At 40.1% G+C, this 27335-nt stretch overlaps 3 protein-coding genes across 5 annotated transcripts in view; 1 reads left to right on the forward strand and 2 right to left on the reverse strand.

Moving 5' to 3' along the window:
• Positions 1 to 1502: 1502 nt before the first annotated feature.
• cfap58 (cilia and flagella associated protein 58) lies at positions 1503 to 10111 on the reverse strand. The gene is made up of 18 exons (XM_005803558.2): positions 10057 to 10111; positions 8857 to 9126; positions 8515 to 8663; positions 8273 to 8423; positions 7979 to 8173; positions 6484 to 6621; positions 5819 to 5978; positions 5250 to 5332; positions 4900 to 5091; positions 4635 to 4796; positions 4287 to 4433; positions 3676 to 3816; positions 3374 to 3597; positions 2962 to 3070; positions 2701 to 2805; positions 2176 to 2295; positions 1935 to 2059; positions 1503 to 1835 (listed from the first exon to the last, which is right to left on the reverse strand). Exons 1-18 carry the CDS (start codon positions 10060 to 10062, stop codon positions 1724 to 1726), a joined length of 2589 nt encoding a protein of 862 aa, XP_005803615.1. The 5' UTR covers positions 10063 to 10111; the 3' UTR covers positions 1503 to 1723.
• A 1928-nt stretch (positions 10112 to 12039) lies between these two features.
• LOC102218021 (TOG array regulator of axonemal microtubules protein 2-like) lies at positions 12040 to 15310 on the forward strand. Its single transcript, XM_005803524.2, has 7 exons — positions 12040 to 12270; positions 12398 to 12701; positions 12942 to 13047; positions 13140 to 13378; positions 13457 to 13615; positions 13710 to 13839; positions 15091 to 15310. Exons 1-7 carry the CDS (start codon positions 12111 to 12113, stop codon positions 15151 to 15153), a joined length of 1161 nt encoding a protein of 386 aa, XP_005803581.2. The 5' UTR covers positions 12040 to 12110; the 3' UTR covers positions 15154 to 15310.
• A 2984-nt stretch (positions 15311 to 18294) lies between these two features.
• Positions 18295 to 27335, reverse strand: part of LOC102226145 (protein turtle homolog B-like) — a 97701-nt gene continuing 88660 nt past the window's right edge. For 2 of the 3 annotated variants that reach the window (XM_023342499.1, XM_023342498.1), the window contains exons 19-20: positions 24234 to 24361; positions 18295 to 23476 (exon numbers count right to left, since the gene is read on the reverse strand). In XM_023342499.1, coding sequence (XP_023198267.1) covers positions 23262 to 23476; positions 24234 to 24361 — 343 coding nt within the window. In that variant the 3' untranslated portion in view covers positions 18295 to 23261. Of the gene's footprint in view, positions 23477 to 24233; positions 24362 to 27335 lie in introns of those variants that run through there. The other variant, XM_023342500.1, reaches the window with a different exon arrangement.

Consider the following 27335-nt stretch of genomic DNA (forward strand, 5'->3'; position numbering starts at 1 on the left):
TGTATGAGCACCGCACTGCAGGCATTAGTGATATAAAATATGTATGACAGATCAGTGCATCAAAACAATGCACTGTCTATAAATTAGGTTTACATTTCTTGAACTAGCAACTTTTCTGGCATGGATTAAGGCTATGTGACAATTTGGGCTTTAGGTAGTTTGCTCCTGCAGTTAAGCTGTAAAAATGAAATGTATCACGGATATTTGCTTACCAAACATAGATATCAGAAAATATGTCAACAGAAAACCACAGACAAAGGCATAATATTAGTAGATGTAATAAGAGACTGATTGATGGAGAGAAGTGTTAAATAGCGAGCATTTAAAAGTTATTTTTTTAAAATATCACACCAAATACTGTTAAGCAGTTCTAAGAGTGATAGTTTGCACAAATAATACTAACGCATGGAGATGTGTCTTTTTCTTGAGCATCCTGCATATTGATTTCATAATCAATAATCATCATACTTACAGCTAAAAGTAATGGACCACACCAAGAAAAGTGCATTAAGGAATTTCCTAATTTTTGTTCTATCTTGGCGAGTTATACTTTCATAAATTGTCATCATGTCCAGATGTTCAATGTCAGTACAGGAAACCTTCCAGTACACCGGAATCAAGGTGTACTAGATGGCATATACATCTATACCCCAGAGGGACAAACAGTTTGAATTGTTCATTATATAAGTGACACATAATATATACATATTGCTAAACTTTGAGACAAAAATTAAAAATCATTAAAAATTATCTCAAAAGCTCATCTTGTAGGTATTTTAATGGCTGCCAATGCTCATCTGGGGAATGCAAGTCAGCTTCATCAAATACAACATTAAATAAAAATGAGATTTCTTCCACTGAACAGTCTCTTCCCACTCATATTTTCTGTTATCAAATGAAGTCTTTGGATTTCAGAGTTTTGCGCTTAAGTTTTTCAAACACACTTTCTGGGTTTGCATTGACCATAAAATTCTGCAAATTGGAATTGTGAAAATAAATCCACTTAAAGGAAACATGGGAATTAAAAAAAACAACAAAAAAAACTCACGTTTTTTGCTAAAAGGTTGGTTTTTTTTAAAGGTTTTGTTGGCTCTAGTGGCCTTTATTTGAAAGTAGTTTGACAGGGAACAGGGTAATCAGAGAGGGGGAAGACATGCGGCAAACGTCACCAGGCCGGGAATCGAACCTACGACCACCGCTACAAGAACTAAGGCCTCAACGTGGGTCATGCTTTGCCCCTGCGCCACCACAGCACCCCCGCTAAAAGGTTTTTGCGCTAGGATGAGGTTTTTTTTTTCAGCCATATCGAAATAAAGGTAATTCACAGGACTGCAGTGGAAACGCTTTTTTTGCATCACACAAGTAGCAACAGTTAGTGCCACTCACTACTGATGAAAAAGACAAACATGTCAGAAAGTAGGAAAGTGGTAAGATGATGTTTTTTTTTTTTTTTTCGGTGACTCCACCAGATCTCTCACAGCATCACACAGTTCAAAGAAAGTTCTGTTTTATTTGAACATCTTGAATCCATAGCTCTTCTCTAAAATTGCCAAATACAATTTCCCCCAAAACGTCAGGTACGTAGCTGCTGCTCCCAAGTATAAGAGGTTTGCCGCTTTAACGCACGAAACACCGCAATTGCAAGATTGTGGGTTTTTTTGACATTAGCAGAATATAGACAAAGATTTGCGCATATTTGTAACAAAAATGCAGACAGTGGGCGTCAGAGTTTGACCGGGTTGTAAATCCTGAAGGCTGCTCTGGCGAAGGGAGGCGTGCTGCTCAGCTGTGGCAGAGCTTCCTGTTCCTGCACTGTGGTCCTGCTTCTCCGCTCACTAATGAGACACACAGAGGGTCGTCAGAGAGCAAACAGCTCAGAACACGGCCACTGCAGATCAATGACTACGTTTATCATCATTTGAGACAGAGCTTACCTACGAAGCCTTTTCTGACTCAGATACTTCTTCTTTATATTTGCCAGCTCACCGCTCAGTCTTTGATTCTCACGTTTGTATTCGTTCATCTTTGAGTCGAGCGTCCTCAGCTCTGCCGTCAGAGCCTGCGTGGACGTTACAGCCAAATATAGAGACGGTTCATAATGGAAAATCACCAGACACAAATAAATTAGCAGGAATAACCTAAATCAAAGCGACTAAAAGAGAGGGATGAAAATACCTGCAGCTTTTTGGTCCGGTCCCCGATGGTCCAGCGGTACTCCTGAAGCTGCTTGGCAGCCTCGGGACCGGGCCGCCGGGCCAGAACCTGCTTCAGTTCCACATACAGCTTCTCTTTTTCCTACATGTGCAAGATGGAAAAGACAGAAAAATTTTCCCAAAAGTGAGAACGAAACAGAGGCGAAGAGGGGATTTCATAAGAAAGACCAACACAACCAGAAGAAAATCAATACAGGCTTTTGAAATTATCCTTAGGAATTTATTATTATATAAGATCATTTGTATTTGTATCTTTTCTTTTTTTTTCAAATTCAGTGTGTTCCCATTAGGCAAAATTTAATTTCGGGATTTCAATTTGCACAATTTTGTTATTAATGGAAATGGAGCTGGTGTTACAAAGAAAAGAACGCTTCTTGTGTTTTTATGTGTACAGAGAAGAAATAAATACTTTTTAAATTTTGTGGTAGATGGGGTTCTCACACTGATCTGCTCCATGAAGAGCAGCAGCTACAGGCGGAGCGTCTACCTGCAGCAGCAGTTCCCGTTCCTCCAGCTCCTGGGTTTTAACAATCAGTCGCTTCTGCAATGCCTGAATCTTCTGGATGAGCTGATACTTTCCTGGGTCGCTGCCCTGCAAGTTAGGAATAATCCACAAACGGTCAAAGTTCTCATCATTTCTTCTTTTACTTTCTATGTTAAAAAAACGAAACAGAAGAATGTCCTTATCCAGTTAAGATGGGGACAAACAGAGCGAACAGCTGGAGACATTCGGACCTTAAAGCCTCACCTCCAGTTGCCTCCATCGGTGAATATTTATGGGCTTGAGCTGGTCCTCCAGAACACTGTTCCTGGTTCTCTCTCTGAGCAGTTCCGTCTGCAGGCGGAGCTGCTCCGTCCTACAGGACAGGGTGGAGGATTAACACCAACCAGCAACAGAAAAGCTTTTCAGCTACATGACTTTAAAGGTAACAACCGGACCGGAATGTTCTGAACAAGAAGCTTCCCTGTGACTTTGGGTCATCTCATTTAGATGAGGTTCTTCTTACCTAGCTGTCTGTGTCTCAGCAGCCTCCCAGCTGCTTCTGACTGAGCCTTCCTGTCAAGCTCTACATCTTGCTCTTTGTGGGTCGCCTCCTCTGCTCTCTGGCTCTCCTCTGTCACTACCCTGATGTGGCTAGGGACTTGGGGTTGCGTTTTACCTCAGCTCCTCTGTGTTGGGTAAAGTCCTGTCCTGGATGTCGTTGCTGCGGCGCAGCCTCTTGATCTCCAGCTTCAGTAGCTGGATGTCCTCCAGCCTCTGCTTGTAGTGGAAGTCCCCCTTGCTGAGGACGGACTGCTGGATCCGGATCTTCTCAAACAGCAGAGCGCGTTCATCGTTCCGCTGCAGCAGCTGCTTGCCGAGGCTGTCCCGCTCTCGGATCACCTTCCATCACAGCAGCACACACTCAGACAGCAAGCGGGGGGCATGGTCTGACTGCTGGGTGCTGACATTCTGCTTTACCTGCTGCAGCTGCTTCTGCTGCTGGACTCGGTCTTCTTCCATGCTGGTGATTATCATCTGCAGTTTTTGCTGTTCTGTCCTGTGGCTGTCAATAAGCTGCTTTGTTTCCTCCAGCTGCAGTTTTATTGACTGCAGGTCCCCCTGATAAAAGACATATGCCAGATAACCGGGATGCACGATACATCAGCACCAAAAAATCGATATAGCAGTATCGGTTTAATAAATATAACTGGGACAAAATTAACAAAAGATATTTGTTTCAATCTTGATGCCATGTGTTTCTGGAGTTAGAGGAAGTTGGTCATGTGGTATTTGTTTGGTCATGTGACAGTGACAGTAGCTGCGTTTCCATTCGCCATAGAATTGCACAATTTGACATTTGGAAAATAAATTCACCTAATGGAAACACGGCAATTTTGGGAAAAAACAACTCGTTTTTCGATAAAATAGCTTTGGCGCTAGGTTGAGGATGTTCTTCAGCTGTGTCAAAATTATCTTATTTCGCAAAAGAAGGTCCTAACCTTTGTTACAAAATAAGAAATATGTAAAGACGTTTAAATCCCAGTTATTGTTCTCACCACGCCCCCTGGTGGAGGCGGAGGGAACAGTACCTTGAAGGCTTCGTTCTCCTTCTCCAGCCTCTTCTGCTCCTGCTGATCTCTGACCAGTTCCTGCTCCTTCTCAGTGATGTCATCTTTAAGCCGGGCAACTTGGTTGCTCATAGTCTTTATTTTCCTCTTCATTTCAGAAATCTCCTCCTTAAGGAAATTAAAGGAACAGAGCGGATGTGTAAAGGTACCAAGACTGTGAACACAGATCTGATCTTACAGAGCCCCTGGCCTAAAGTTAGCCGCCTTCTGTGACATCACCATCATCATCATCATCATCATCATCATCATCATCATCATCATCATCATCATCATCATCATCATCATCATCATCATCATCATCTCTCTCACCTGAGACTCTATGAGGTTTTTGCTGTACAGATTCCTCTCCGCGATGACTGACTCCAGCAGGTTCTCCTGCTGTTTGAGTTTACACTCTGACTCTGTAGCTTTCTTTCTCCAATCAAATATCTCCATCTCTTTGTCTTCGACAACAGTGAGTTTCTGCTGCACCTGCAGAAGGCAAAAGGAAAAAAAAAAACACCTCTTAGTCAAGGTGAAAAATATGCAGTGGTATGAGAAACTACGCCATGTTTGGCCCATCTGCGTGACCCGCCTTCTGCATAAGGCTGCTGCTCTCGTTGACGTAGCGGTCCCGTTCCTTCTCCAGCTGCTGGATGACCTTCCGCTGCTTCTGCGCCTCCTGCCAGAACCCGGAGATCTCGTGCTTCAAGGTTCTCTTGTCCTGCTCCAAGAGCTTCATGAGGTCCTGCTGCTTCTCAGCCGACTGCACGGCTTTGGTCATGTTCTGTCCACAAGGGGAAAAACGAGTTCATACCACTCAGAGAAGGGAGCACATGGTGAAGGGGTGCGTCAAATCTGCAGCGTTAATACCAGACTAAGAGGAATGATTGCAAATGTTGATTCCTCTTAGAAATGTCTATGATGCTAAAATGAAGAGGTAACCTTGTGCAGATTGTCCCTCTCTCGGATCAGCTCCTCCTTGGCTTTTTTATCAACTTCCACTTGCTTCCGGGAAGCTTCAAGATCTGCATATGGAAAATTAAGAGAAGCAAAAGCCCAGCATTATTACCCGCTCCAAACAGCCCACCTGTATATAAAACAACTGACATTAGCAGCTTCTACTTCTAGAATGATAGACATTAAATATTTTATCTTAGCTGTCCCAAAGTGAGATGAAACAGAAATTGCTATCAATATCCTTGCTGATGTCTTTCCTTCCTAGCGAAATGACAAAACTCCAGCTGCAGTTAGTTTTTCACCTGCAGCTTCATCGTTGTTTGGTAAGTAATGTCAGTGCAAACCACCTCTAGTGGTTTTGTACACTAGAGGTCAGACGTTGAACAATGTGGTAAATGTGTTTGAACGGAATGTTGAACTGGTGTTTGACATATAGACTAGATGCTAAAAATATGCAGTTTTCTGCATACGCTGCATTCCTGCTCAGCTGATGGATCAGATTACAAAGAGTACAATTCTGGTTTCATCAGTTCGTATCACAAAAACTCTCAAACCTTTTTCCAGGCCAGCGATCTGAGCTTTCAGCGTCTCCCTCTGTTGGTCTAGTTCAGCTTTCTGCTCCTCCATGTGGTGGAACTTCTTCTGGATGGCTTCTCTCATCTTGGTCTGTTTGGCGACCTCCTGACGCATGTGACTCAGCTCCTCCTCTCTTATCTATTAGATCAACAAAGAATGACAGAAAAAGGGAGAGGGAAAGGATTTTGTGAAAGAAAGCCGTAAAGCACGACACGACTCTGGCTTCTTTTTCTTTCTCAGGCTGATGCCAGTGCTGGATTTAGAAGAATGAGGGATCCTCATGCAAATTACAGAACATTAATAGATACAGTAAGTCGATACATTTGCAGATTCAAATTGATGGATGGTTGGTGTCAAACGTGTGGCAGATGGATCCATGTTGGTCCCAAAAAGGTGATGGTTTTCAAATATTTGTGTGTAATTTCAATAAATAAAAATCCAGCAATATTTTTAATAAAACGCCACATACTAAATGAGCCCACGATATGCACAATAGACACAAAACACAATATATTTGCCACTGCCAGAACTCGTTGCCGTGGGCTACTGCCCCTGCATGCCCTTTCTGAAGTCTGGCCCAGGTTGCTGCATGCCTATATTTAAGAAAGGAATAAAGAAGTGATGAGAAACACAAAGTGAATACCTTCAGTTCGCTGGCCTTCTGATGATTCTCCAGAGAGAGCTGTTCCTTGGCTGACAGGAGACGATCACATTCCTGCTGCAGTTTGCTGCTCTTCACCTGAATCTGCTCCAGTTCTTTGGTCGAGCGCTCATGCAATACCTGTGATAGGAAGGGACAGACTGGTGTATAATGTTCCCTAATCACTGATAATCAACCCAAGGTATTATGGGCACCTGGTTACAGACACAACAGACATGAGTTCAATCTACAGTCTGAGTCAGCCTAACTTGAGATTTTTGGCAATGATTTGGCAAGTCTTGTCAGTGTTTCCCAGCCAGGTTTTAACTCACCTATGAAAGATCTCAGCACTGCATTTTACAGAGCTTCTTACTTGGTAAAGCAAAACTACTTTACATCACACAACAATTATGAATTTGAGCAAGCAATCACATATGAAGGCTCCATCTGAGTAACACTTGAACTTATTATCTGTATCTCTCACACCTCGCCTTCCAGCTAACACTACAGTGTTACAACATTTCATACCACGCATCTGGTGGCATCAGGTGTTTCACTACATGACTGTCACACAGTCATGGCACCAGAAAGAGGATAGGCAAACATTTTCTCCAGCTAATGCAGAGAAGACAGAAGTAATTATGGTCCCAAAAATACATGGTTAGAGATTACCAGCCAATCAGGACAAAGAAAACATTAGTTATCAGTTAGTGTTTTTTCAGTTAGTTAGATTATAATTTTGCATTCCTTGTTCATGTGTGTGATTTTATACTTCTATCATGTTTGAAATAAATAAATAAATAAATCTGGCAAAAGCAGTGTTTCCAGAATCTGCTGCCAGAGCCCTGCCCTACACCAAGACAAAGGATCATATCTAAGCTGAAAAAACTGAGATTGCTAAATCTATGAGGAGCTAAATGATTTTGGGTCTTGAATACATCAATATGTTAAGTTACCTGTCAGGTATGAACCTCTCAGATCTGTCCACAAGGACAGGCTGTTTTCAGAAGCACAACTAAATGAAAGGAATCAGCGTTTAGTCTTGAAACTCCTCAGCTCCAGAAAAAAAATCCCTTTAATCGGGACTGAAAACATTATAGTTCACGGCACCCAGTAAAAGCAAAAGCTATTTTATCAACTCTTGTGTTATGTTATCATTTAAAATCTGTTAATTTCACATACAATTAGTATTTGACAGTTTCTTATATACAATGTCAACAGCTGATATGACTTTTTTTGTATTTCTGTCCCTTTGGATTACATTTTGAATCTCCTTGTATGCAAAAGATGCTGTTTAAATATAGATTTGTATGCAAACTCGATGCAATCTGCTGGGTTTCCACAGATAGAAAACGTCTTTAACCAATTTGGCCAATGGATCACTTGGCCTGTATGTGTGATTGGATTGAACTGATATTTTTTTGTGCCTTGAGATGACATTGTATAAGTAAACTGAACTGAATAGCAGACTAGGGTTGCATCCCACTGCCTTGCTTACCTTTAGATCTCTGAGCTGGTGCTCCAGTCTCTGCTGCTCCTCTCTGGCCTTCTGTGCCTGCGTGTTCAGAGCTTTGATTTCAGCCATCTTGGCCTCCATGTCAGTGTGCAGCTGCTGGATCTCCTTGTCGAGCTTCTCATTCAGTCTCATCTCTCTGGAGAGCTCGTTCTGTTGCACCTGGAGCTCCTGCTGCAGCTAGAAGCAGAAATGCGAAGCTGATCTCAGACTCCTACACAACGGCGTTCATCCACATTCATATTCCCTTCCTTCACTGAAAGTATCTCCAACGTTCACCTTCAAGATCTTCTCTACAGCAGTCTCTTTTTGAGCCTCTATGTCTTGCTGAGTTACAGTTGCCTTGTTTAGTTTCTCTCTTAGGTCCGCTGCCTTGTCCATCAGCTGGTCTCTCTCCTTTGTCAACTCTTCGATCATTTTAATTAAATCCCTTAAAAAACACCACAGATGGAGTTATAAACCTAATTTAGAGTATTTACAGTGCGCAGCAAAAGAGAAAGCGGGACCTTTTCCTGACTCACATTCGTTCTTGGTCCTGCTGTTGTCCGGTTTTTTGCTCGGTTGCCCTTGTGAGCTTGAAAACGTCTTCTTTTAAATTCTTGATTGTTTCCTGGTCCTTCCTCTCTTTATCATGAGCCGCATCAATCAATTTCCAAGCCTTATCCAACTCCTGAAACATTCAAAGATCCATTTTTCACGGACAAAACCTGTTGAATCCCTGAATATTAAAATGTCAAACTTCCACAAAAGGTCATTATAAATCGGTTTGAATATCTGCTCTTGTATTATCTCTAAGTGACACAGACATAGAAACTGGCTGAACAGTTAAGGAGAGAATATTTCATAAGCTGATCAAGCCGTACCCTCTTGAGTGACATTATTGTCGTCTCATCTTCCTGGGACAGTTTCAGGGCAGTTGCCACTTTGGTTGATGTCGACGCGATCTCTGCGTTCAGCTCCCTGCATTTTGACATCAGCCTTTTTTCATTCTCCCGCGACTTCTTAAGAGCATGAGCGAGTTTCTCGTACTCCGTCCTGATCCTGTCCAGGCTGCTGTCACTGGCCAGCTCACTGAGGACAACCTGAGACTCCTCCAACGACTCTAAAGAGTCATCTCCTTCAAATTCTGTCTCCTGGAATTAAAGCAGAGCAGTAAATACAGTAAAATGTGATTTATGTCACATCAGGACACAACCAAAATGGTCTCCTCTTTACTGGGTTAAGGGATTTCTTTGACATCAAATGGGTTTCCTGTAAAAAAATAAAAATAAAAAAAAAGTTGATTTGTAAATAGAATTATAAAGGGGGAGATGCCCAAGGAGGTGAATACTTCTTATGTACTATAACTCACTCAGCCATTGTGTAGATTTGCTGCTGTGTTTGAGATCACTGTACTGCTGATCACTCAGCCAAACAATAGCTGACAGACAGCTGGCCTCACATTTCATACAGAAAGGTAAGCAACAGCAAGTGTACCATTGTAACATAGAAATTACTGAAAAAAACCTAAATGCTTATAGGAATTCCTACTATAAGCAGTAGGAACTCCAAAGTAATAATAGTGAATAGTACTGATAATAACTGATGACATATTGAATGGAAAATAAATTGATTAACCAGAGTTGAGTAACTGAACATTTTAACTATGTCCTAACATGTAAAAACCTTGGATAAAAAAAAAAATATAACCATGACAGTAAATCTCTTGCAACATAGATGTGCAGTAATCATTCATAAACTTTAACAGCACTGAATATTCTATTTACACCACACAAGTCGTTACAGAGAACATTACAACAAAGCAAATGTGAAGATAATGTCCAAATATGCAAAATAATGGAGTCCACATGAATACATTTCCTCCTTTGAGGAAACGGACTTTTTAGTTAAGTCAATTTTGATACATGCGTGTAAAACCTAACACTAAATGACTTCCTCTTGTATACATTTTTAATATTCAGTGATACAAGTTGGTCGCACACAGCTGAAGTTATCAAAAAATGGAAGCATATCCTGAGGTCCAGTTACTGTTCCAGAACTGTTTCTCCACAAACCGAACTCACCTCCATTACACGAGCAGAGAAAGGCCAAAAACAATTCCGTATAAATAGCCCACAATTCCCCCTTCGACTACAGGCGACTGTTGATACTGGTTGCTTAGCAACATCAGTTCTCGCGGGATTCAAAAGAAAAGAAAAAAAAAAAGAGATCGTCGGGGCTGGTTTCCTAGCAACCGCTGATCTCGCGGTCAGACAGTCATCAAGACGCCTTGAAATGAAGACAACTTCATTTTCAAGTTCATCAGAAGACCAGAAAGACTTTTATGAATAAATTCAATTTAATTTTTATCTACGTTTTGTTTCCCTAATAAGAGAGTGAATGTTTAGCCAAGTCCCAAGCTGGATTAGTGAAACGGTTTGCAGTAGAAATTGATCCAATCAGAGGAGCTGTGCTTAAAGCACATTAAACATGACATTTAAAAGTAAACAAAAGTTTTCTTGTGACATTATGTGTTGCCATGGAAAAAAAAAACAGCACCAACCCGCCCCCCCCCCCAAACATTTCATTCAATTTAGCCTGCATTGATTCTTGGAGGTTTCGTTATTGAAAGTGATTTTAGTCTGTTTGCTCGGCTACCCATGCCTGGTCCAGAGTCAGAAAGTAGCCTCTCTGGAGACACTGAGGTACGTGGCTAACTTTCTGTCGCCCTCTCTGTTTGACAAATGTGAAATAACAAATGCAAAACGATAAACTAGAAATGTACCTTTTCAAAGTTTAAATGTTTGGGTTATTATAATTGATATTTCTGGGTTTAGTTTAAATAAGAGCAAAAGCAAAATAAATGAGGCAATAGGTGGACAGTTTTATTAGCATGCACTAAAGCAAAAAATGTAATACTGGAAAGGATCGTGAAGTATGTTGGAGGAGAGCTGTTCTTTTTTTAAAAGTCGAAAAATATAATATAGTAAACAAATTACTTGAGCCCCTGGGTTATTAAGATGCAGGGTGACTCCTACTTTTTTATACTGCACAGATTTGTTAGAAACAAGAATTTAGGGCTCAAGTTTAAATTATTTGTGAATGCTTCCTATGAAAATTATATATTGAGACTCTAATGTAATATAAATGTAAATGTACCCTTGTGTTTCCTTTTTTCCTGGATATCTGATCCTCTTCCTTGAAGAATTATTCATTAAAGCCGATTGATAATCTGGATTGATAATCCAGCTTAGAATTCACATTTTAAATTACATTTTTCAGTTTTCAGTAGCATAGAAGTCAGGACTTTGAGAAGGCCATTTCAAACAGCTACTGTTAGCCTGTTTCATCCATTCCAAAACCCATCTCCACAAGTCATCTGTCTGCTGATTTAAGAAATAGTTTTGTATTGTCCACGTTGTCAGAAGCAAGCTGCAGTCTAGTGTTGATTTTTTTATGAAAAGTGTTTATGTATGCTTTCCTGTAAACCGTGTTCCGAGAGTTTCCAAACTTTGCCACAAAGAATATAGCCATCGTTATGATAGTTACAGCAAAAATTCACACAGGAAAATGATTAAATCTCTCATAAAGTGTAAAGCACTTTGAAATATCTTGCTGCTGAAATGTGCTATACAAATAAAATTTGATTGATTGATTGATTGATTGAAAACTTATTGTATTTATGTTCCTGATAAGTGGATGTAAACTTGTTACTAAAACTTTTGTGTGAATTTTACATTCAAAGACACCAGAGGACCAAAGCAATGGGGATGGTTCTCATCAGTCCTGGTTTATCGAGATTGGAAAAGCTAAAAAGGCCAAAAGGGCGGCTCTGATCCAGAGCGTCGAGAGACTGTGTGCCTCACAAACAGCCCGCAGCAAAGCTGTCCTGGACAGACTGCAGGACACCTTCCCTACACCTCAGCTTCCAGCAAGCCTCTCACCACTTCCCGAATCGTCACCGAGAGGAAAGAAGGTCAAGCATGCTTCGAATGTGAAGGACAAAAATAGCCAGACACAGGACACCAAGCAGATATGTAATGAGGAGGATTGCGTGTTTCAGAAGAAGCAACTTCCAGGTGGTCAGGCGGCGGCGCAGGGTGGTCCATTGCCCAACATTTCAGGTGAATGCGGAGACATGGGGGAAACCCTGAGCCCTGTAGACGCACACACACCCAGAGAGATGAGGTTTTCCACCGATCTGAGGAGCTGGCCCAGCTCAACCCTCACCCCAGCTCCTCACCCGGGACTTAAACCCAGGAGACAGTCTCGCCTCCCGGTGATAATAGGCAGAGCAGGTAAGATAAGGTTATGGACTGAAGATAACTTCTTTCATGTAGGAAATATCTGACATAAGATCAGCTAACGGAGGTTACATTACATCAAGGAAGGTAGCGTTTCTGTTTTGTTTTTTTTTCTGAAAAGACAAAGAAGCGCCTGGATGCAGACTTCAGTCAGCTACAGCTGAAAAGGAGCCGTTACCACAAAGACTGCAGCGCCACGTCGACCGCACTGGCTCACCTCAGCCGCTGACCTCTTCGAAGAAGATGGCCATCGTCGCAGCACAACCTGCGGAGCTCGTCCCAACCGACAGAACAGGACCTCTCCATGAGAAAACTCTCAGTCCTCCAAAGTCCGGCTCCATGGCAGGAAAGACTAGATTCCCACCCCTGACCGACACGTCAGAGAGCGCGCCCCCCTGGCTCAGACAACTCAGCTCCCACAACTGGTATGACAGCAGCAACACAACCAAACCTCCACAGGGAGATTATTCTACACAGTTTATACTGTAAACCAGTGTTTTAGAAAGTGGGGGCCATCAAGGGTTGCTAAGTGTCTTAGGGTTTCCCAAAAGTTAGTTCTGTCCGGGAGGCCTTGGCATGGACACGTTTGGGAACCCCTGCTACAATCTATCGGAAACAGAGTTCTGTTGTTGGAGCAACAGCCTAATAATCTTTGTTCAACACAGGGAAAAGAAAATGGATGGGATGAAATGTGTCGCAGATCTGGCGCAGCACCATCCAGAGCAACTGAAGACCAAACTGCACGAAGTCTGCCGAGTCTTGACAGAGGAGGTACCCACATGTTTTCACAGCGCTGGTCTTGGTTTCAGTTTTCTAACTACAAAGATGTTCTCTTTCTTTTTTATTTTTTTTCTCCTTTGCAGGTTAAAAACCAGCGTCCTTCTTTAGCCGGCACTGTTATTGACACCATAGCAGAGCTCCACACTCAGCTGGGAAAGTCAATGGACCCCGAGGCAGAAAGGACCAGTGACGCTCTGCTGCTGAAGCTGGCACAGACCAACAACGAGTTTGTTCACCAGAGAGCTAATCTGGCCCTGGACGCACTGGTGAAGGGCTGCAGTCCTGCTAAGGTTCTGAATGTTCTGCTCAGCACAGGCCTGAGGTAGGAGGAGCTAGGATGTCTAAAGAAGTTCACATCAGCATCACATGGAGATATCGTTCTGGCTTTGTCCTCCTTCAGTCATCACTGTGCTGCAGTGAGAGAAAGCGCGGCGCAGCACATTCACCAGCTGAAAAACGTCACCGGAGAGGATTACATCCTGAAAGCAGGAAGAAGGTTTTCAGGAGGTTTCCTTATTGCGGTCAGCAAGATGTGTGTGGATTCTAATCCTGGCGTCAGGTTTGTTCACGACTGGAAGAAATGCTGACTGTGTAATAAGTATGAGTATCTTAGCCACCTTCGGTAACTAACTGGGAACTGTATTGCTGTACAGGAATCATGGACAGGAAATGCTGTGGGAATTTGCTCAGCACACAGAGTTTATGGTCCAGTGGCAGAAGGCTGTCCCCGCTAAGGCCAGGGCTCAACTGGTCAAACTTTTGAAGAGGATGAAACGGCAAAAGGTGGTTCCAGCTAACAATCAAACTCCTTTCAACATTTTGGCCGCACTTTAATCTGTGGAGCGCTGCAAAAACATTCGGTTCGAATAATTTGTTTTTACCCAAATTTGCTGGGAATGTCGTCTCAAAACGCTTTAGAAGACAAATGCTCCCAGTTTACATACAGTTAGTTTAATCCTGACTTATGGCCTGATCTGAAGTCAGTTCCAGTTTTCTATCTAATCTGTTTGGCCTCTCCCACATTTTGTTGAAGAAGGTTCTCATTAAGGTTTCTGAAAACAAACCTTGATGCCTTTATCTCACAGACCAACACAAAGTTCTCATCACTACTTCAAATAATCTCAAATGTCTTTTCTACCCTTAGAACGTTTTTCTCCGGTTGGCTTTTGGATATTCTCTGCCACTTGTTGCCTTCACAAGTAATTTAATTAATAATAAAACCTGTGTGTAAATTAATGGCAGTTTAAATCCAGCCATTCTAAGAAAGCTTCTAAAGGTGGGTCAAAAAAAAACGCCTCAGGCAAACAAGGTCAGTGTAGAATAAGTGGAGCAGGACATAAATCCCTGTTTACTTTCACTAGACATATGCCAAAGCCAAAACACGGTTTCATTGTGTTGTTATAAGCATAGGCGTAGGAACCGTCCCCCCCAATATTGGAGAGAGTCGCATTCGTCCCACCCAATAATTTCACCGCAGTTGCGAAGAATTTTGAAATCTTCCACTCTCGTGCTTTTATTTTGAAGGCGCACCAAAGCGCCTTCAGCACAGCGCTTCCTCCCTCCTCCCCACCTTTACTTCTGTTTGAGAAAGAGGCAGAGCCTGTTCAATTGCCAGTCAATTAATATCAATGCATTTTGACCAATAAAATATATCAGAATCTGGTAGCCTGTGTGTGCTACCAGAGTATTTAGCTTGCTAGTTGTGAGGCAAATGATAAAGTGAGTGTTCAGTCCTGGAATGACAGTCATTATGCTACGTGGATGTATAACTTTAATCTGATTATTGGGTTGTAAATAGTAACGTGTTAGAATACTTGTTACTGAAACAAGGGGCCAGATTAGAGTAAGGCGTTACTGACGTGTTGATGGCACAATTGTTTATGACATTTCTGTTCAAGCTATTTACTGATCTGTCAGGTTTCCGATAGGCAATGACAGACTCGTTCCTACGCCCTTGGTTATAAGTCATGTTTTAGTACTGAGATACTCGATTCTGTACTCTGATTTGCAACTAAGCATTGTGTTAATGTGCAGGCTCAATGGACAAGAACTGAGGTAGAGATTTGTCCAGCAGATGGCCCTGTTGAGCAAGGCTGATCCTGCAAAAAGAAGATGGCTCCCTTGGGAAAGAAATGTCTGTCGTTTAGTTGTACAAGACTGTTCCAGGGACAGACAAGGGTCCAGTTAAAAATAATTCAGAGAAGACAGTGACGGTGGAAGATGGTTTTCTGTAACCAACTAGTCATTAAACCAACTGAACAAATGATCAAAGAAAAAGTTTCCATTTTTTTTGTGTGTGTTACGATCAAATTTAGCTTGGAAGAATGTCTTGTTTGAATACTTCAAGAGGCATAAACCATTATATATTGTTACAATTTTACAATACTAATATACTATTAACAAAACAAAAATTAAAATAGGTGCTGGATGACAGGTGACGTGATGATAATCGTTCACTTCAATCATTCTGATTCTTTATTGAGTCAGCTTCCCCCTTTTGTTTCACAACTTTTTATTCATCCTAAAATTATTCAGGAACTTTTTCATTTGTTCCATTGATATGGACAATCGTAATAATAACATTAATCATAATAAAATACTCTTGAGTCATTTTGGGTTTGTGATTTATAAATTAAAACTGTTGGAATCAGAAAAAGTTAAAGTATAAAGAGTGCTATGTTTAAAGTAAAGTCAACACTGAAAGTTTGTACAAAACTCAATTTAACTGAATGTTCCAAACTCTTAAGTGTGATATTACCGCCCCCTATTGGTCGGCCTATTCATTCACTCCCATAAAGCCAGCTTGTCCTCACCAGTATGATGTGCTAAATTGGCCTTTGTTGGTTTATTAATCTCACAGTCTGTGAATCCTAGCAGGTGAACTTGTCACGGCAGGTGTGTGATTCTCAGTCGTTCAGCTGTGGAAGAAAATTCTGACTGAAATCAGTCAGAAAATCTGTAAGCTGAATTGTGTCCTGACCGCATAAAAGGTCCAGTGATCTGAGCTAGTGAAATAAATCCAACAGTCTTGTTAGAAAATTTAAACATTTTATTAAATAAAAACCGATGTAATATACACCATTCTGAATATACAACTACAACAAGCATACCAAGACGTTTCAAATACAAAAAACTGCTGAATTCAGTTGCTTTCGCTTTTTAGGGAGGGGTGGGAGGGTGAGCAGGAATCACAGTAGCCATACATTCCTATTAGTATTTGTGCAAACCAATATAAAAAGCGTCATGAGGATGGACTTTGTAAAGGTGGAAAAACTAAAATAAAATAAATGCACAAGGTACACATGTAGGAGTTCAAATTTTCATAGAGATATTTTGAGGTACAGAGTTGTCTATGCCTATAATGAAAAAATAATGTTAGTTATGTTTTAAATACAAGTCAACTCATCTTAGGAAGACAGAACAATTAGAAGATATGAGTTTAGTTTGTTCTTCTTCCTCTTGTATTGCATTTTATAATCATAAAAATAAAAAAAAAACAATCATTTTCTGATAAATTTAATCTTTTTGTGTCTTTTTTGTAACAAGGCAGTAACAACAAAGATTTGAATCACAGAATGATGTTTTTCTCCGGTATCAAAACACCATTTTCACCACTTGCGGTTCATCTATCTGTGGGCTTCGGAGAAGTTTGGTTTCGCGAGAACTTTCCAACGCGACCCAGAACGAGCCGGGTGACGACGCCGGCACGAAAACCCACTTCCTTTGACATGTTTGAAAGCCTCTTCAGGGATTTTTAATGGTTAAAATATCAAAAGTCGAATGTGAACGTTACGCTGAGCACCAAAGACAATGTGTAGATACTATTTGCACCCATCCATGTGGCTGATGTAGAAGCGCTGACCAAAAATAAAAAGTCAATTCAAATCAACGATCTATCAAAGTTAGTTGCTTTAAAAGTCTGCCCCTCCAAGAAGTTTGTCTAATTGGATCCTGGAATTCCCTGAAAGGACAGTGGAGGAAAAAAAACACCAAAAAAAAAAAAAAGTCAAAAACCCTAACACCTCTGCCTCGTGTGAGCGCAGCGGGTCGATCGATCGGCCAAACAGCAATCTACAGTACAGTACAGGATTGTGTAGCTACATTTTGTCTGAAGCAAGGACAAAAACAAAGAGATAAATAAAGCACCACAGATGTTTTTTTTTACTTTCGCTTTTTTATATATATATATATATATATATAGATATATATATATAGCACCAGTTGTTATAATGAAGTTGATGGTTGTCTCTTTTTTTTTTTTTTCTTGGCAATTTACAGCACTGAACTGAGAGCGTGGTGTAGCATCTAGCAGCTGCTGCGGTGCTCCACCTCCACTTTCGAGCAAAAGGCGCAGATATAAACGTTGGCTAACTTGCACATGCTCCTGGGCTGGAACTAAACCGACAGACTTGGATCAATTCAAGTCGGCGTCGAGAAGCGCTGCATCTTTCACTGCAATCACAAACATTACATCGGAAACCTTTGTTAAACGTGGAGCTGTCCCAAAATGCATTTGGATCTCAGTGCTTCTGCAGGCGGAGAGCACCAATAGAATGGAAAATAAATCACAATTCATGCCAAGAAATATATATATATTTATATTTAAAAAAAAAAAAAAAGCAAAACAAACTTAAGTTTTTTATGGAAAATCAATGATCAATATGGTAAGATGTTGCCCATAAATAATTAGATATATCTGCTATTCACACGCACTATAAAAACAAATGTACCGTCTATTTTTTTCATGAGGATCTCTTTGTAGACAAAAAGATATACAGTACAGTTTGGTGCACCAATTTCTTCTCTTCTGAACAACTCAGGAGTTTAGATGGACAACATATTTCTCTACTCTGTGTACAGTTCTGCATTGCTACGATACAAAGCAACGTATGAGTACAAAAATAATAGGATATTGACTTTTACATTCTAGAAAACAAGGACCATCCTCTTAATCTAGCTTCCAACGCAAGTGTCGTCTTCTCTCTAGGATAATAAATTGATATTAAATTCCTAAGCTAATTTGTAGTATTTCATTTTTAAGCACTCACATACAGTAAAGACACTGATATCACACCATGTTACACTGTGTCACTGAAGTAGACCGTACACTACTCAGTTCTCACTCTCAGTTCTGATGTGCATCATGTTTTCCTCTACAAAATATATTTATATATATATATATATATATATATATATATATATATATATATATATATATATATATATATAATGGTAAGCTCTTTTGAGATATTTACACAGTATTAAATAAATTTTTTTTAGCCTGAATTATAAATCTAAAATGCATTTAGGTATGCTATGGAGCTTGGACGTTTTTGATCAATACTCAGATTTCTGTTGCCACAGCGATGAGTGGCAAAGGTCACCAATGTCTGCATCCTGCAAAGACCGATGGGATCAGTCTGAATATGTTTGACGGCTGCGCTTCAGGACAATATGCCAGATCAAACTGGTTAGGTCTTACTGTAAGGTCTGCAGATGTTCAACACGCATTAATTCATCTTTTTTTTAAAAATCGCAGCGGCTGTCAAGACGTTTGGGAACACAGAGCTTTTTGTTTAGAACAGGCCGGTCTCTAAACCTTTGATTTCACTTGGCATGTGGCGAAAACAATCATAGCATCAATTAATAATACCCATGTGTTCATGTCTTAATTTTTCTCAGTTTATACAAAAGTAATATTTAGTCTTCATGATTTCTAGAGGGATAGCTTCTTGAAGTGTGGTTCTTTTAAGTAGTAATTAGTACTCCAGCTCAAATCTACCAACTGTTCTCACATCATATTAAAACCTTTATTGGATAAAATGCAGACGTTTTCACTGTCGATCGTCAGATTTCATGTCATTTACTGTCTCCCTTCCGGCTTCTTCTTTAGCAGCATTACAGCTGAGACTACAGAAAAGCGGTTGGATTATTTCAGTTTGTCATTTTCTTTCACTACTAAGCTGTGTTGTTCCATCAGGAAGACTACAGCTTTAAAGTCAACCAACTGACAACGTCACGTGACATCCAATGCGGATGCAATTCTACACATTTATATGATTCTCGTGATTATGCAAAAACAACAGAGAATCACTCGGAGACAGATTCATCTCCTTTGTTTTCATTCTAATAGGAAGAAGAATGAAAAACATCCCTCCTTGCTATTTAATTTGATGAATCGATAATGAGTTACTGTAGCTGCCACTTTATGTCCAGCTTTCGTTATTCAGTTAAAATCTAACTTGGTATTAAGAGATAAATAATTGGATCCATAATCCTGCCATCCAGGACAAACAAAACCTCAAAACTACTACTCCAAAAACAAGTTCTGATGCGACTTGCCCTTCAGACAGGAATTTAAAAGAACTTCGCTGTGTAAATATCAAACACGTACAAACAGTGTATACATATATGTTTGCTGCTAATGCAGGCTATGTGAAATTTGTATAGATTTTAACTAGTCTGGTTTTCATTATTTTGAGGACTGTTTTACTTTATCTAATATGCCACAATTAAACTGGCATACTGTAAAATATAACTACACCTCAATTAGGAAATTCATATGCATCACTCTGGTATCCGCTTTGACTGCTGCAGGTTTTCAAAGGTGTCTGCAAATCCCACCACCGGACTCACAACCCCGCTCTCCCAAAAGGAGTCAATGGTGACACTCAATCAAAACAAAAGGGATTTTGAGACACCCTATTTTTCTTTTAACAGTAATACATTATTTTTTAATATGGCGGCAGCATCAGTTTTACTGGTTTTAACTCTCCTTCCAGACATTTTTGGAGGGAGAGCTCCTTCCCGATGGGATTTTCAATCCGATCAGGACTTCCAACATCCTCTTACTTCCCCTCCAGAACTAGAAAACTACAGTTCCAGACATGGGGGTTTGTCCTTGTTTTTTTTTGGAAGGATCTGTCAGCTTCTCTTGTAGCACCTATAGCTGATTGAAGAGCCCCTGTTTGACACCACTGCTGAAGCACCTGTGATCAATCACTATCACATCAGAATGTGAAAACAGTGTTGTGTTTGAGCTAGACCTTAGAATACCTCAGAATGCAAAAGGATATCGCCAACGATTAGCCGTTGCTGCTTGATCTCTGTTGACAATAATAGTAATGTTGTAGCAAGATTGAGGATTTACATTTGTTAAAACAATTCTAAGTGATTTCCACACTAGATAACATCTGTGGAGGCACATTTCCATCTTAACCCAAAACACAAGAGCAATAGAGCGATTCATTAAATCCTAATCAAGACACTGTAAGCATTTACGTCTGTTCATTTTTATCATTATGCCTTATAGCAAATGAAAACCAAAAGTTTAGTAAAACAGAATTGCTGTGTTACATAATATTAACAGAATGGACATTTTTAATGCAGAAATTTGGTCCCGTTTAAATGTTTGTTCATATACTGTGCATTACATGTAGTCGGTAACTGGATGGATCTCCTACTGTGTGAATTTCTACATCAATACAGTGCATCAGCCTCTGACTTCCATAACATCAGACATTGAGGAAGCCTTCTGCTCTCTACAGCTCTCAGCAATACACCAATGAACTTCAGGGGTCTACCCATCTTTGGAAGGGACGTACTGATCTGACTTTCCAGTGTTTAGTGTCCCCAACAAAACCAGTTTGTGACAGCTGTTGTATGCCACTGCTCTGTGATCATCAGCTGCACTTCCTGGAGATAATCAGCTCCACGCTGTCGGTTTTTAACAATCACAGCTTATTTTCCTCTGCCGGGATTTACAGAACTGTGTAGCAGCTCCTGAAGATTCTCCCTGGTCCAGAGTCTGGATTAGAACAACACCATTTTGTCATTTTTGTTAAATTCAATATATTTAGGTTTTCATTTGCTTTAAGCCATAATTATTTCAACTAATAGAAATATATCACTCTTTGTGAAACCAGGACATTCTAATTTATTTAGACTTGACCTGCACGTGTGTATCTTGTTTGATCATCTGCTTTGCAGAGGCTTCGCACTAACAGTTACATTGTTAGTTTGATGAAAATTTAAATGAACTTTTGTATTATTTTTTCACTGTACATTTTTTTTTTTTAGATTTTCCCGATTAACCCATGGTTAGCACGCCCGTCTGCATGTACTGTGGAAATACCTTAACCAGATCAAATAAATGAAAACGATAAAGATATGACAAACGTCTGAAGGCTTTGTAGGACCAGCAGCTTAAGATCACACAAAAAAATCAAACAAAATGCATATCCGACACGAGACATTTTCACAGCAAATATCCCCATGACATTTTAAAGTACTTGCACAAATCAAAGAAACTGAGCACCGTTGGAAAAAAAAGAGACAATGTCGGGCTAATTGTTGCTGCGCATGTCCACTGTTTGTGATTTAGAGTGCCATGTAGCAGCAGAATGTGCAGAGTAGGATGCAGTTGATACAGTTATGGCACCTTGTTGTAAATGGAAAGTCCTTTTTGAGTGTCCTCATTCTCATGGAGTCTTAAACAAAACGCAGATAGAGATAAGCAATGGAGCGCTGCTAATGCCAGTGGAAAATGCAGCTAAACACACCTGTTGGCTCACTTTGTTTTACCTTAAATGAGTTCTGCTTTTCTCTGAACACAGATCGACTCGCATAAGAAGAAAATTAAAAAAAATAAATAATGGAGCACAATTTAAAAAAAACACTAGTAAGTAAAACAGGCAAAAAGGTATTTCTCAGGCCAGAGAAAACAGTGTGTTCTCTATGTTTACACTGATATACCAAGGTACAAAATCCTATCCTGCATTGTCTACTGAAATTTTAAATAAAACTTTTGGCAAAGAGTTTCTCAACAGAATTTGGAGCCCTCAGTGGCGCAAGAAAAGGAAAAATCAAACATAATGGAACTGATAAGAATTTGCTCCAGTGCAAACAGCTGTCCGACAAAAGTTGCACTTGTTTAAGCAGAAGCTCTTGTAAACGGAGCATGTATACAACTTCCTGCTAAACGTAACGATTTCTATCGTGATGGTTGAAAATGCCATGTCTCCACAACTGATTTGCCTTTTGAATGCATTCCAGTGGACTGGATTATAACAAATAAAGAGTGTAGTTTAGAGCGAGGAAATAAGTTAAAGGTTTTTTGTATTTTTTTCCTGTTTCTTTGACATTCCTAAAACAAGTAATTTCTTGTCCTGATTATTTACAGCAGAGCAGAAAAGCTGAGAATGTCAGCTTCTGGTTAGCTTCGGCATTTTCTGACGTAGATTAGCTGAACAGGAAATATATGGCCCCTTTAAAAACAGAGGAAAGGTACATTTTCAGCATTGCAATAGTGAAGAAAGAGTGTTTCTTATTTAGACAGGAGAAGTCAAAGAGCTGAGCTGGATTGTGGTTGTGTGGTCTCGTGTGCTCTGAGGTAAAGTTGGTAGGAAGTAAGAACATCCTTATATGTGAGGCAGAGAATTCATTGGAAGGACCTGTAAACGGACAGAGAGGGAGGGAGACTGGAGTCAGTGGGAAACAGACTCAGCTCAGCTTAGCATGAATCATTTAGACTCTCCAATGGATAAAGGAATAAAGGGGACTCTGGAACAACTTTGGGGAAAACAGTGTTAAGAGCTAAAGTCCCGCCACTTGTTTGTACAATTTTGACTTTTGCACTGGAGTAAATGTTCAATTGGAATCTCAAAATCAGTAAAGTTACTTTCAGAAGGATGTACTAGCTGATTTAAAATGATGCAGAACATGTTTGTGCCTCGGCGTGTCCATAGCAGTACAGTTTTTAACGAATTGTCCAGATGTTTTTCCACAGGAACTATCTTACAGCTACAACTCCAATCTGGGAGATCACTCTAGATTCTCTTCCATATACTCTTAGTTAAAGTAAACTGAGACAAACTGATTTGTACTAGAATATAATTTTTCTTTTTTTTTTAACTAGAAAATGTTTAAATTTAGAAGTCTTTGTTCAGTTTATATCCTAGAGTATTCTAGGTTATTGTCAACAGCAAGCCAATGATAAATGCAAATTCAATAAAACAAGTGTGAACCTACAGATTGCACTAAATCTGCACTCTGACATGTACTGTTGTCTCCATTTTGTAGATAATGGAAATAAAGACATTCCACTGACTTTGCTGTCTTGTCTAGCTGGAACGCAGCTACTGCAGTGTATTGATGGAATGGTAATGGGAGCCTGTCCCTGGTTGTGATCTCATCCCCGGGGCCTTTCAGAGGAAGGTGGCATGGTCTAGGTCCATGTTGTCCATGCTTGCTAAAATGGCCTTCTGGTCCTCCCTTGGTGGACGGCGGTACAGCAGAGCAGAAAAGCGAGCATACGGATCATGAAGAATGGGCCGTTTCTTCTTCTTGCAGAGGTAGAGCGCTTCTTCGGGCTGGAGTACCTGAGAGGTGTAGGCCTGCTGGGTCTGAGAGGTGGAGACACCTGGTGGAAGAAAATTGACAGCTGCACTTATGATGATTGCAAAAGGAGTGACGTTGAGACCTTCTCCTCCTAATGCAAACGTTTAGATTTGCACCTTGTCATAATTATGAAGATATTTCAACCAAGACTTTCAGAATTTTCACCTGTAATTAAAACATCTGTTTTGACTATGATACTCTGTACATTTTAGAAGATATATCTCCTCACTTGTAAATCCATTTGTGTCTGTAGAGTCATGCGACTCTAAACAGGCGCTATGACAAAAATTGCGATACCTGTTCCGGTTCAGTGACGACAATGTCAACGGTTTCAGCAGCTGAATATCAAAACGGAAGAACATCCTGAACATTGTTGAAGATACAGTTCAAGCTGCAGTCAGGAGTTCAAAGAAAACTGTGGACTTAGCCTGAAAATTTGAACAAGCGCACCTTACAGGTCCCTCTCCCTTGCTTCTTGCTGCATTAGCGCAATCCTGCCAGAGCTCCTACCAAGAATGGTAAATGTAACTGGATTTAGTTGTTTTTGCTAAATCACAGTTGGAATCTGTTGCTCTGGTACAATCTATGAGGGTAACTAAATGTTTTGGTTAAATTCCAGTCTGATTAGATTTTAGGTTATTTTCTTCATTCTCTTTTCTTACCTGGTCTACCTTGTGTCTAGTTGCTAGACTTTGGTTCTACTAGGTTGTCTTGTATTTGTAACCCAGGCTCTTGTTCGTCCTTAGTTACCCCTATTGGGTGTGGAAAACTGTCCATACCTGCTTTCTTTCTGGTCTTTGAGTTGTTGTTGTTCATCGTCATCTTCTTGGCCTTTCTAACACGCTGGTATCTCAGTGCATCACTCCTCTCAAACCCCAAATGGGCTCTCGACGCACCTCGACGTTTTCTAAATGAAAGGAAGAGAGAAAGGGAAAACTCGGGTAACTCTGGGCCGATCGTGGTCAGCACACTGTGTTTGTGCATCGAGAAGAGCACAACCCCCCCCGCCCCTGTACCCCAAAATCAGCACTATTTCATGGACTAAAAATGATACAACTCATTAATTAACCTGAAAAACTTTACCCTGACATCCAGCAGAATATGAGCTTTATTATCACTATCACAATGTTCGAAGTCATTTGGAATAAAACAAATACATTTAGCTTAATTATAAAACGTCTGGTTAAAACTTGAATTTACATGAATTCGATGCATCTTGAAAAAATATTTTCAGTGAACGATGTAATCCATATTTTACATATATACTGATAAAACCTACATCTTGAATATTAGACCCCCCCCAGTTTAACACCTACAGTACAGATTAGATCACTGAGTCACTTTTCATAGAGGATACATCATACGACATTTAAATAGGTCTCGAACTGTTGGTTTCAGAGCAAACTTGTTCAACAAGGTTTTCAATAATGAGGCATTTTAAATACAAAAACACTTTTTTAGTTGGATATTTACTGTACAAATGACGTAAAGGCTTTCTGAAAACAACAGTTGCATAGACTTTATTAGAGTATATTTGGCAGCTTGTCACCAACTCCCTCCTGTTTATGGAGGTACATAGAGTTTGGCAGCCCACAGATTTCTGCCACAAACACACAGAAAACAATTAGCATTGCAAAGAGGCCATCTTCCCACCGTGGCTGCAGAGAGAAACCAAATGCTGTTAGTAGAGGGGGAGAATCACAGCTGAGCGACAAAGCATCATCAATATGTGTTCATAGACATGGATACTGTCTACAATGGGCTTCACCATGCTGACAGGGGGAGAGATGGCGGGAGGGGAAAATGACTACTCAGGAACAGTCACATAATGAAAAATAAGCCAAAGAAAAGCGAAGCACCAGGACAACAAATGTAACAAGATTTTTTTTTTCTTTCCCATATAATTGTTTTGTTTTTGAAACGGAGAAGCAATATTTAGCAATGGCATGCATGGCAGTTTGCACATGGAACATGACTTTAAAGGGGAATACATTCAAAAGCACTTCATTGGGCACTTCAGTCTATTTTTAGGGTGTCGTTGACCCCTTGAGTGCCTGACTTCTGCAAAGTATTTGTTCCTTAGAATAAAATCAAGTAGGTGAGTATCTATGTCAGGACACAGAGAAATCTGTTCTGCAGTCCAAACTTACAGCTATTAAAATTAATGCACGGTTGCTTTACGCAGAGTATTACATCCCTGTGTCCACCAGCAATATGTCTCGGTTTATAGTGGGGCTGCAGGCTGATCTAGACTTCTGTTGCTTCACAGCTTTTCGGGACCTGGGAAGAATCTACTGCATTTTCTACATAATATATATAAAAAAACTTCCTAAGCATAGTAGTTGAGATTTAGAAATGTGCTTCATCACTGCCAAAAACAAGCAACGCCCTTTCTGCTTTGCTGTTGAAAAATGTTAAAAAAAAAAGAAAAGAAAGAAAATACACATTCAGCTGAAGAGACTCATAGCCAAAGGTGACACAGATGCAACAATCTATGCCTAGGTCATCTATGTTTATGTAGTGTTTTAACAGTAAACATGAATATGTATCTCATAAGTTCAGTTTACATTTAAAATATTGTATTAATCCCAAAGGGAAATTAAATTAAATTAAAATTGTAATGTTAAAAATGAGAAAGTTCTCCAGGGTTTTACAACAATGCTCGACTCTCTTTGTCAAACATTGTACATTTTGCGGAGGTCTACAGTGCAGAGAAACTACAAACGCCACTGTATCATCATGTCTGGAACCAGATGTCTGAATTCCAGCAGCTTAACATGGAAGTCCTATTTTCAACACCTGCCTGCACATGTGATCTGTGATCAGAAATTGTAAGCAGGTAAGAGAGTGTTACACGAGTCGTTTCACCAGCTAATGATATCGGAAGACATACTCCTTAAAATACAGTTTATTAAATGATTACAAAGGCTTTATACATCAAAGGGGCAATATTATGTATTTTCCAGGCATATAGTTCTGTTTAAAATCAAGTAACTATGTTACCTTCAGTTGTTATAAAAAATGCTCTATATATACATATACAACAAATATGACTTAAGAGAAATGTGGCGTCACAATTTAGCACCTTGAAATTGGGCCTCTGTCTCTTTAAAAACTTCTGTTTATTCTGAAACTCCGCCCTCAGAAGTCATCACAACATCATTCCTCCATTTACCCTTTAAGAGCATTTCTACCAGCATTTCACTGAGAAGTAGCTCGCATAATGAGCTCAACACATGCACAGTTCCACCAGGTGTTTCCTAATTGCTGCTGGCTAGTCTGAAGGAGCTGAGTGGGAGAATCACAGAGGAGGGCTGCACTGTGAGTGGGAAGCTCAGAAGTTTGGAAACTGTGACTCTGAGGAGGAGCTGTGCCTCGATGGTGGAGTTCGGTCCAACCAGGCGTTTTGCACAGCTGAATGGTTGCCACAGGAGATTAAAGGATTTCTCAAACGTGCGTGAAAGAATCAAGGCAAATCTCCATGTATGTTTTTGATGAGAGAATGACATCATATGATGATGTAAAGCTAAAAAAGTTGAGTTTACATCATACTGTCCCTTTTGTCTTTTGGCAGTAGGGGGATCTGTTATGTTGGTGCTGTCCAACAGAGGTGAGCTCAGAGTTCTTATATTACCAGGTGGATGGAACAGCATATTGGGTTTTACGATGACTTTTCTGATGCCACCTAATTAGTGTGACTGCAGGAAAAATGCAATCCAATTAGATGTATTGTGCAAATAAATCATTATTATTGTTATTACTACAATTTTTATATGTACTACACCCATTTTCTTTTCCACTGAGTCATGAAAATGGTTCAAACCTGAAAACTGATGACCCATATTGATGACCTGTATGTCTTTAATTGCTCACTTGTTGCC

This window comes from Xiphophorus maculatus, chromosome 11 (genome assembly GCF_002775205.1).
Source record: "Xiphophorus maculatus strain JP 163 A chromosome 11, X_maculatus-5.0-male, whole genome shotgun sequence".
In the NCBI taxonomy this organism is placed as follows: Eukaryota; Metazoa; Chordata; class Actinopteri; order Cyprinodontiformes; family Poeciliidae; genus Xiphophorus; species Xiphophorus maculatus.

What these genes read in the sequence shown, in the direction of transcription:
- LOC102218021 (XM_005803524.2), top strand. Translation starts at nt 12,111, where the DNA reads ATGGGGGAAACCCTGAGCCCTGTAGACGCACACACACCCAGAGAGATG. An exon ending in CTGCTCAGCACAGGCCTGAG is followed by an intron (nt 13,379 to 13,456) that starts GTAGGAGGAGCT and finishes GTCCTCCTTCAG; the next exon opens with TCATCACTGTGCTGCAGTGA. An exon ending in GATTCTAATCCTGGCGTCAG is followed by an intron (nt 13,616 to 13,709) that starts GTTTGTTCACGA and finishes ATTGCTGTACAG; the next exon opens with GAATCATGGACAGGAAATGC.
- cfap58 (XM_005803558.2), bottom strand. An exon ending in ACCAGCTCAGAGATCTAAAG is followed by an intron (nt 6,622 to 7,978) that starts GTAAGCAAGGCA and finishes TTCCTATCACAG; the next exon opens with GTATTGCATGAGCGCTCGAC. An exon ending in GCAGCAGCCTTATGCAGAAG is followed by an intron (nt 4,797 to 4,899) that starts GCGGGTCACGCA and finishes TGCCTTCTGCAG; the next exon opens with GTGCAGCAGAAACTCACTGT.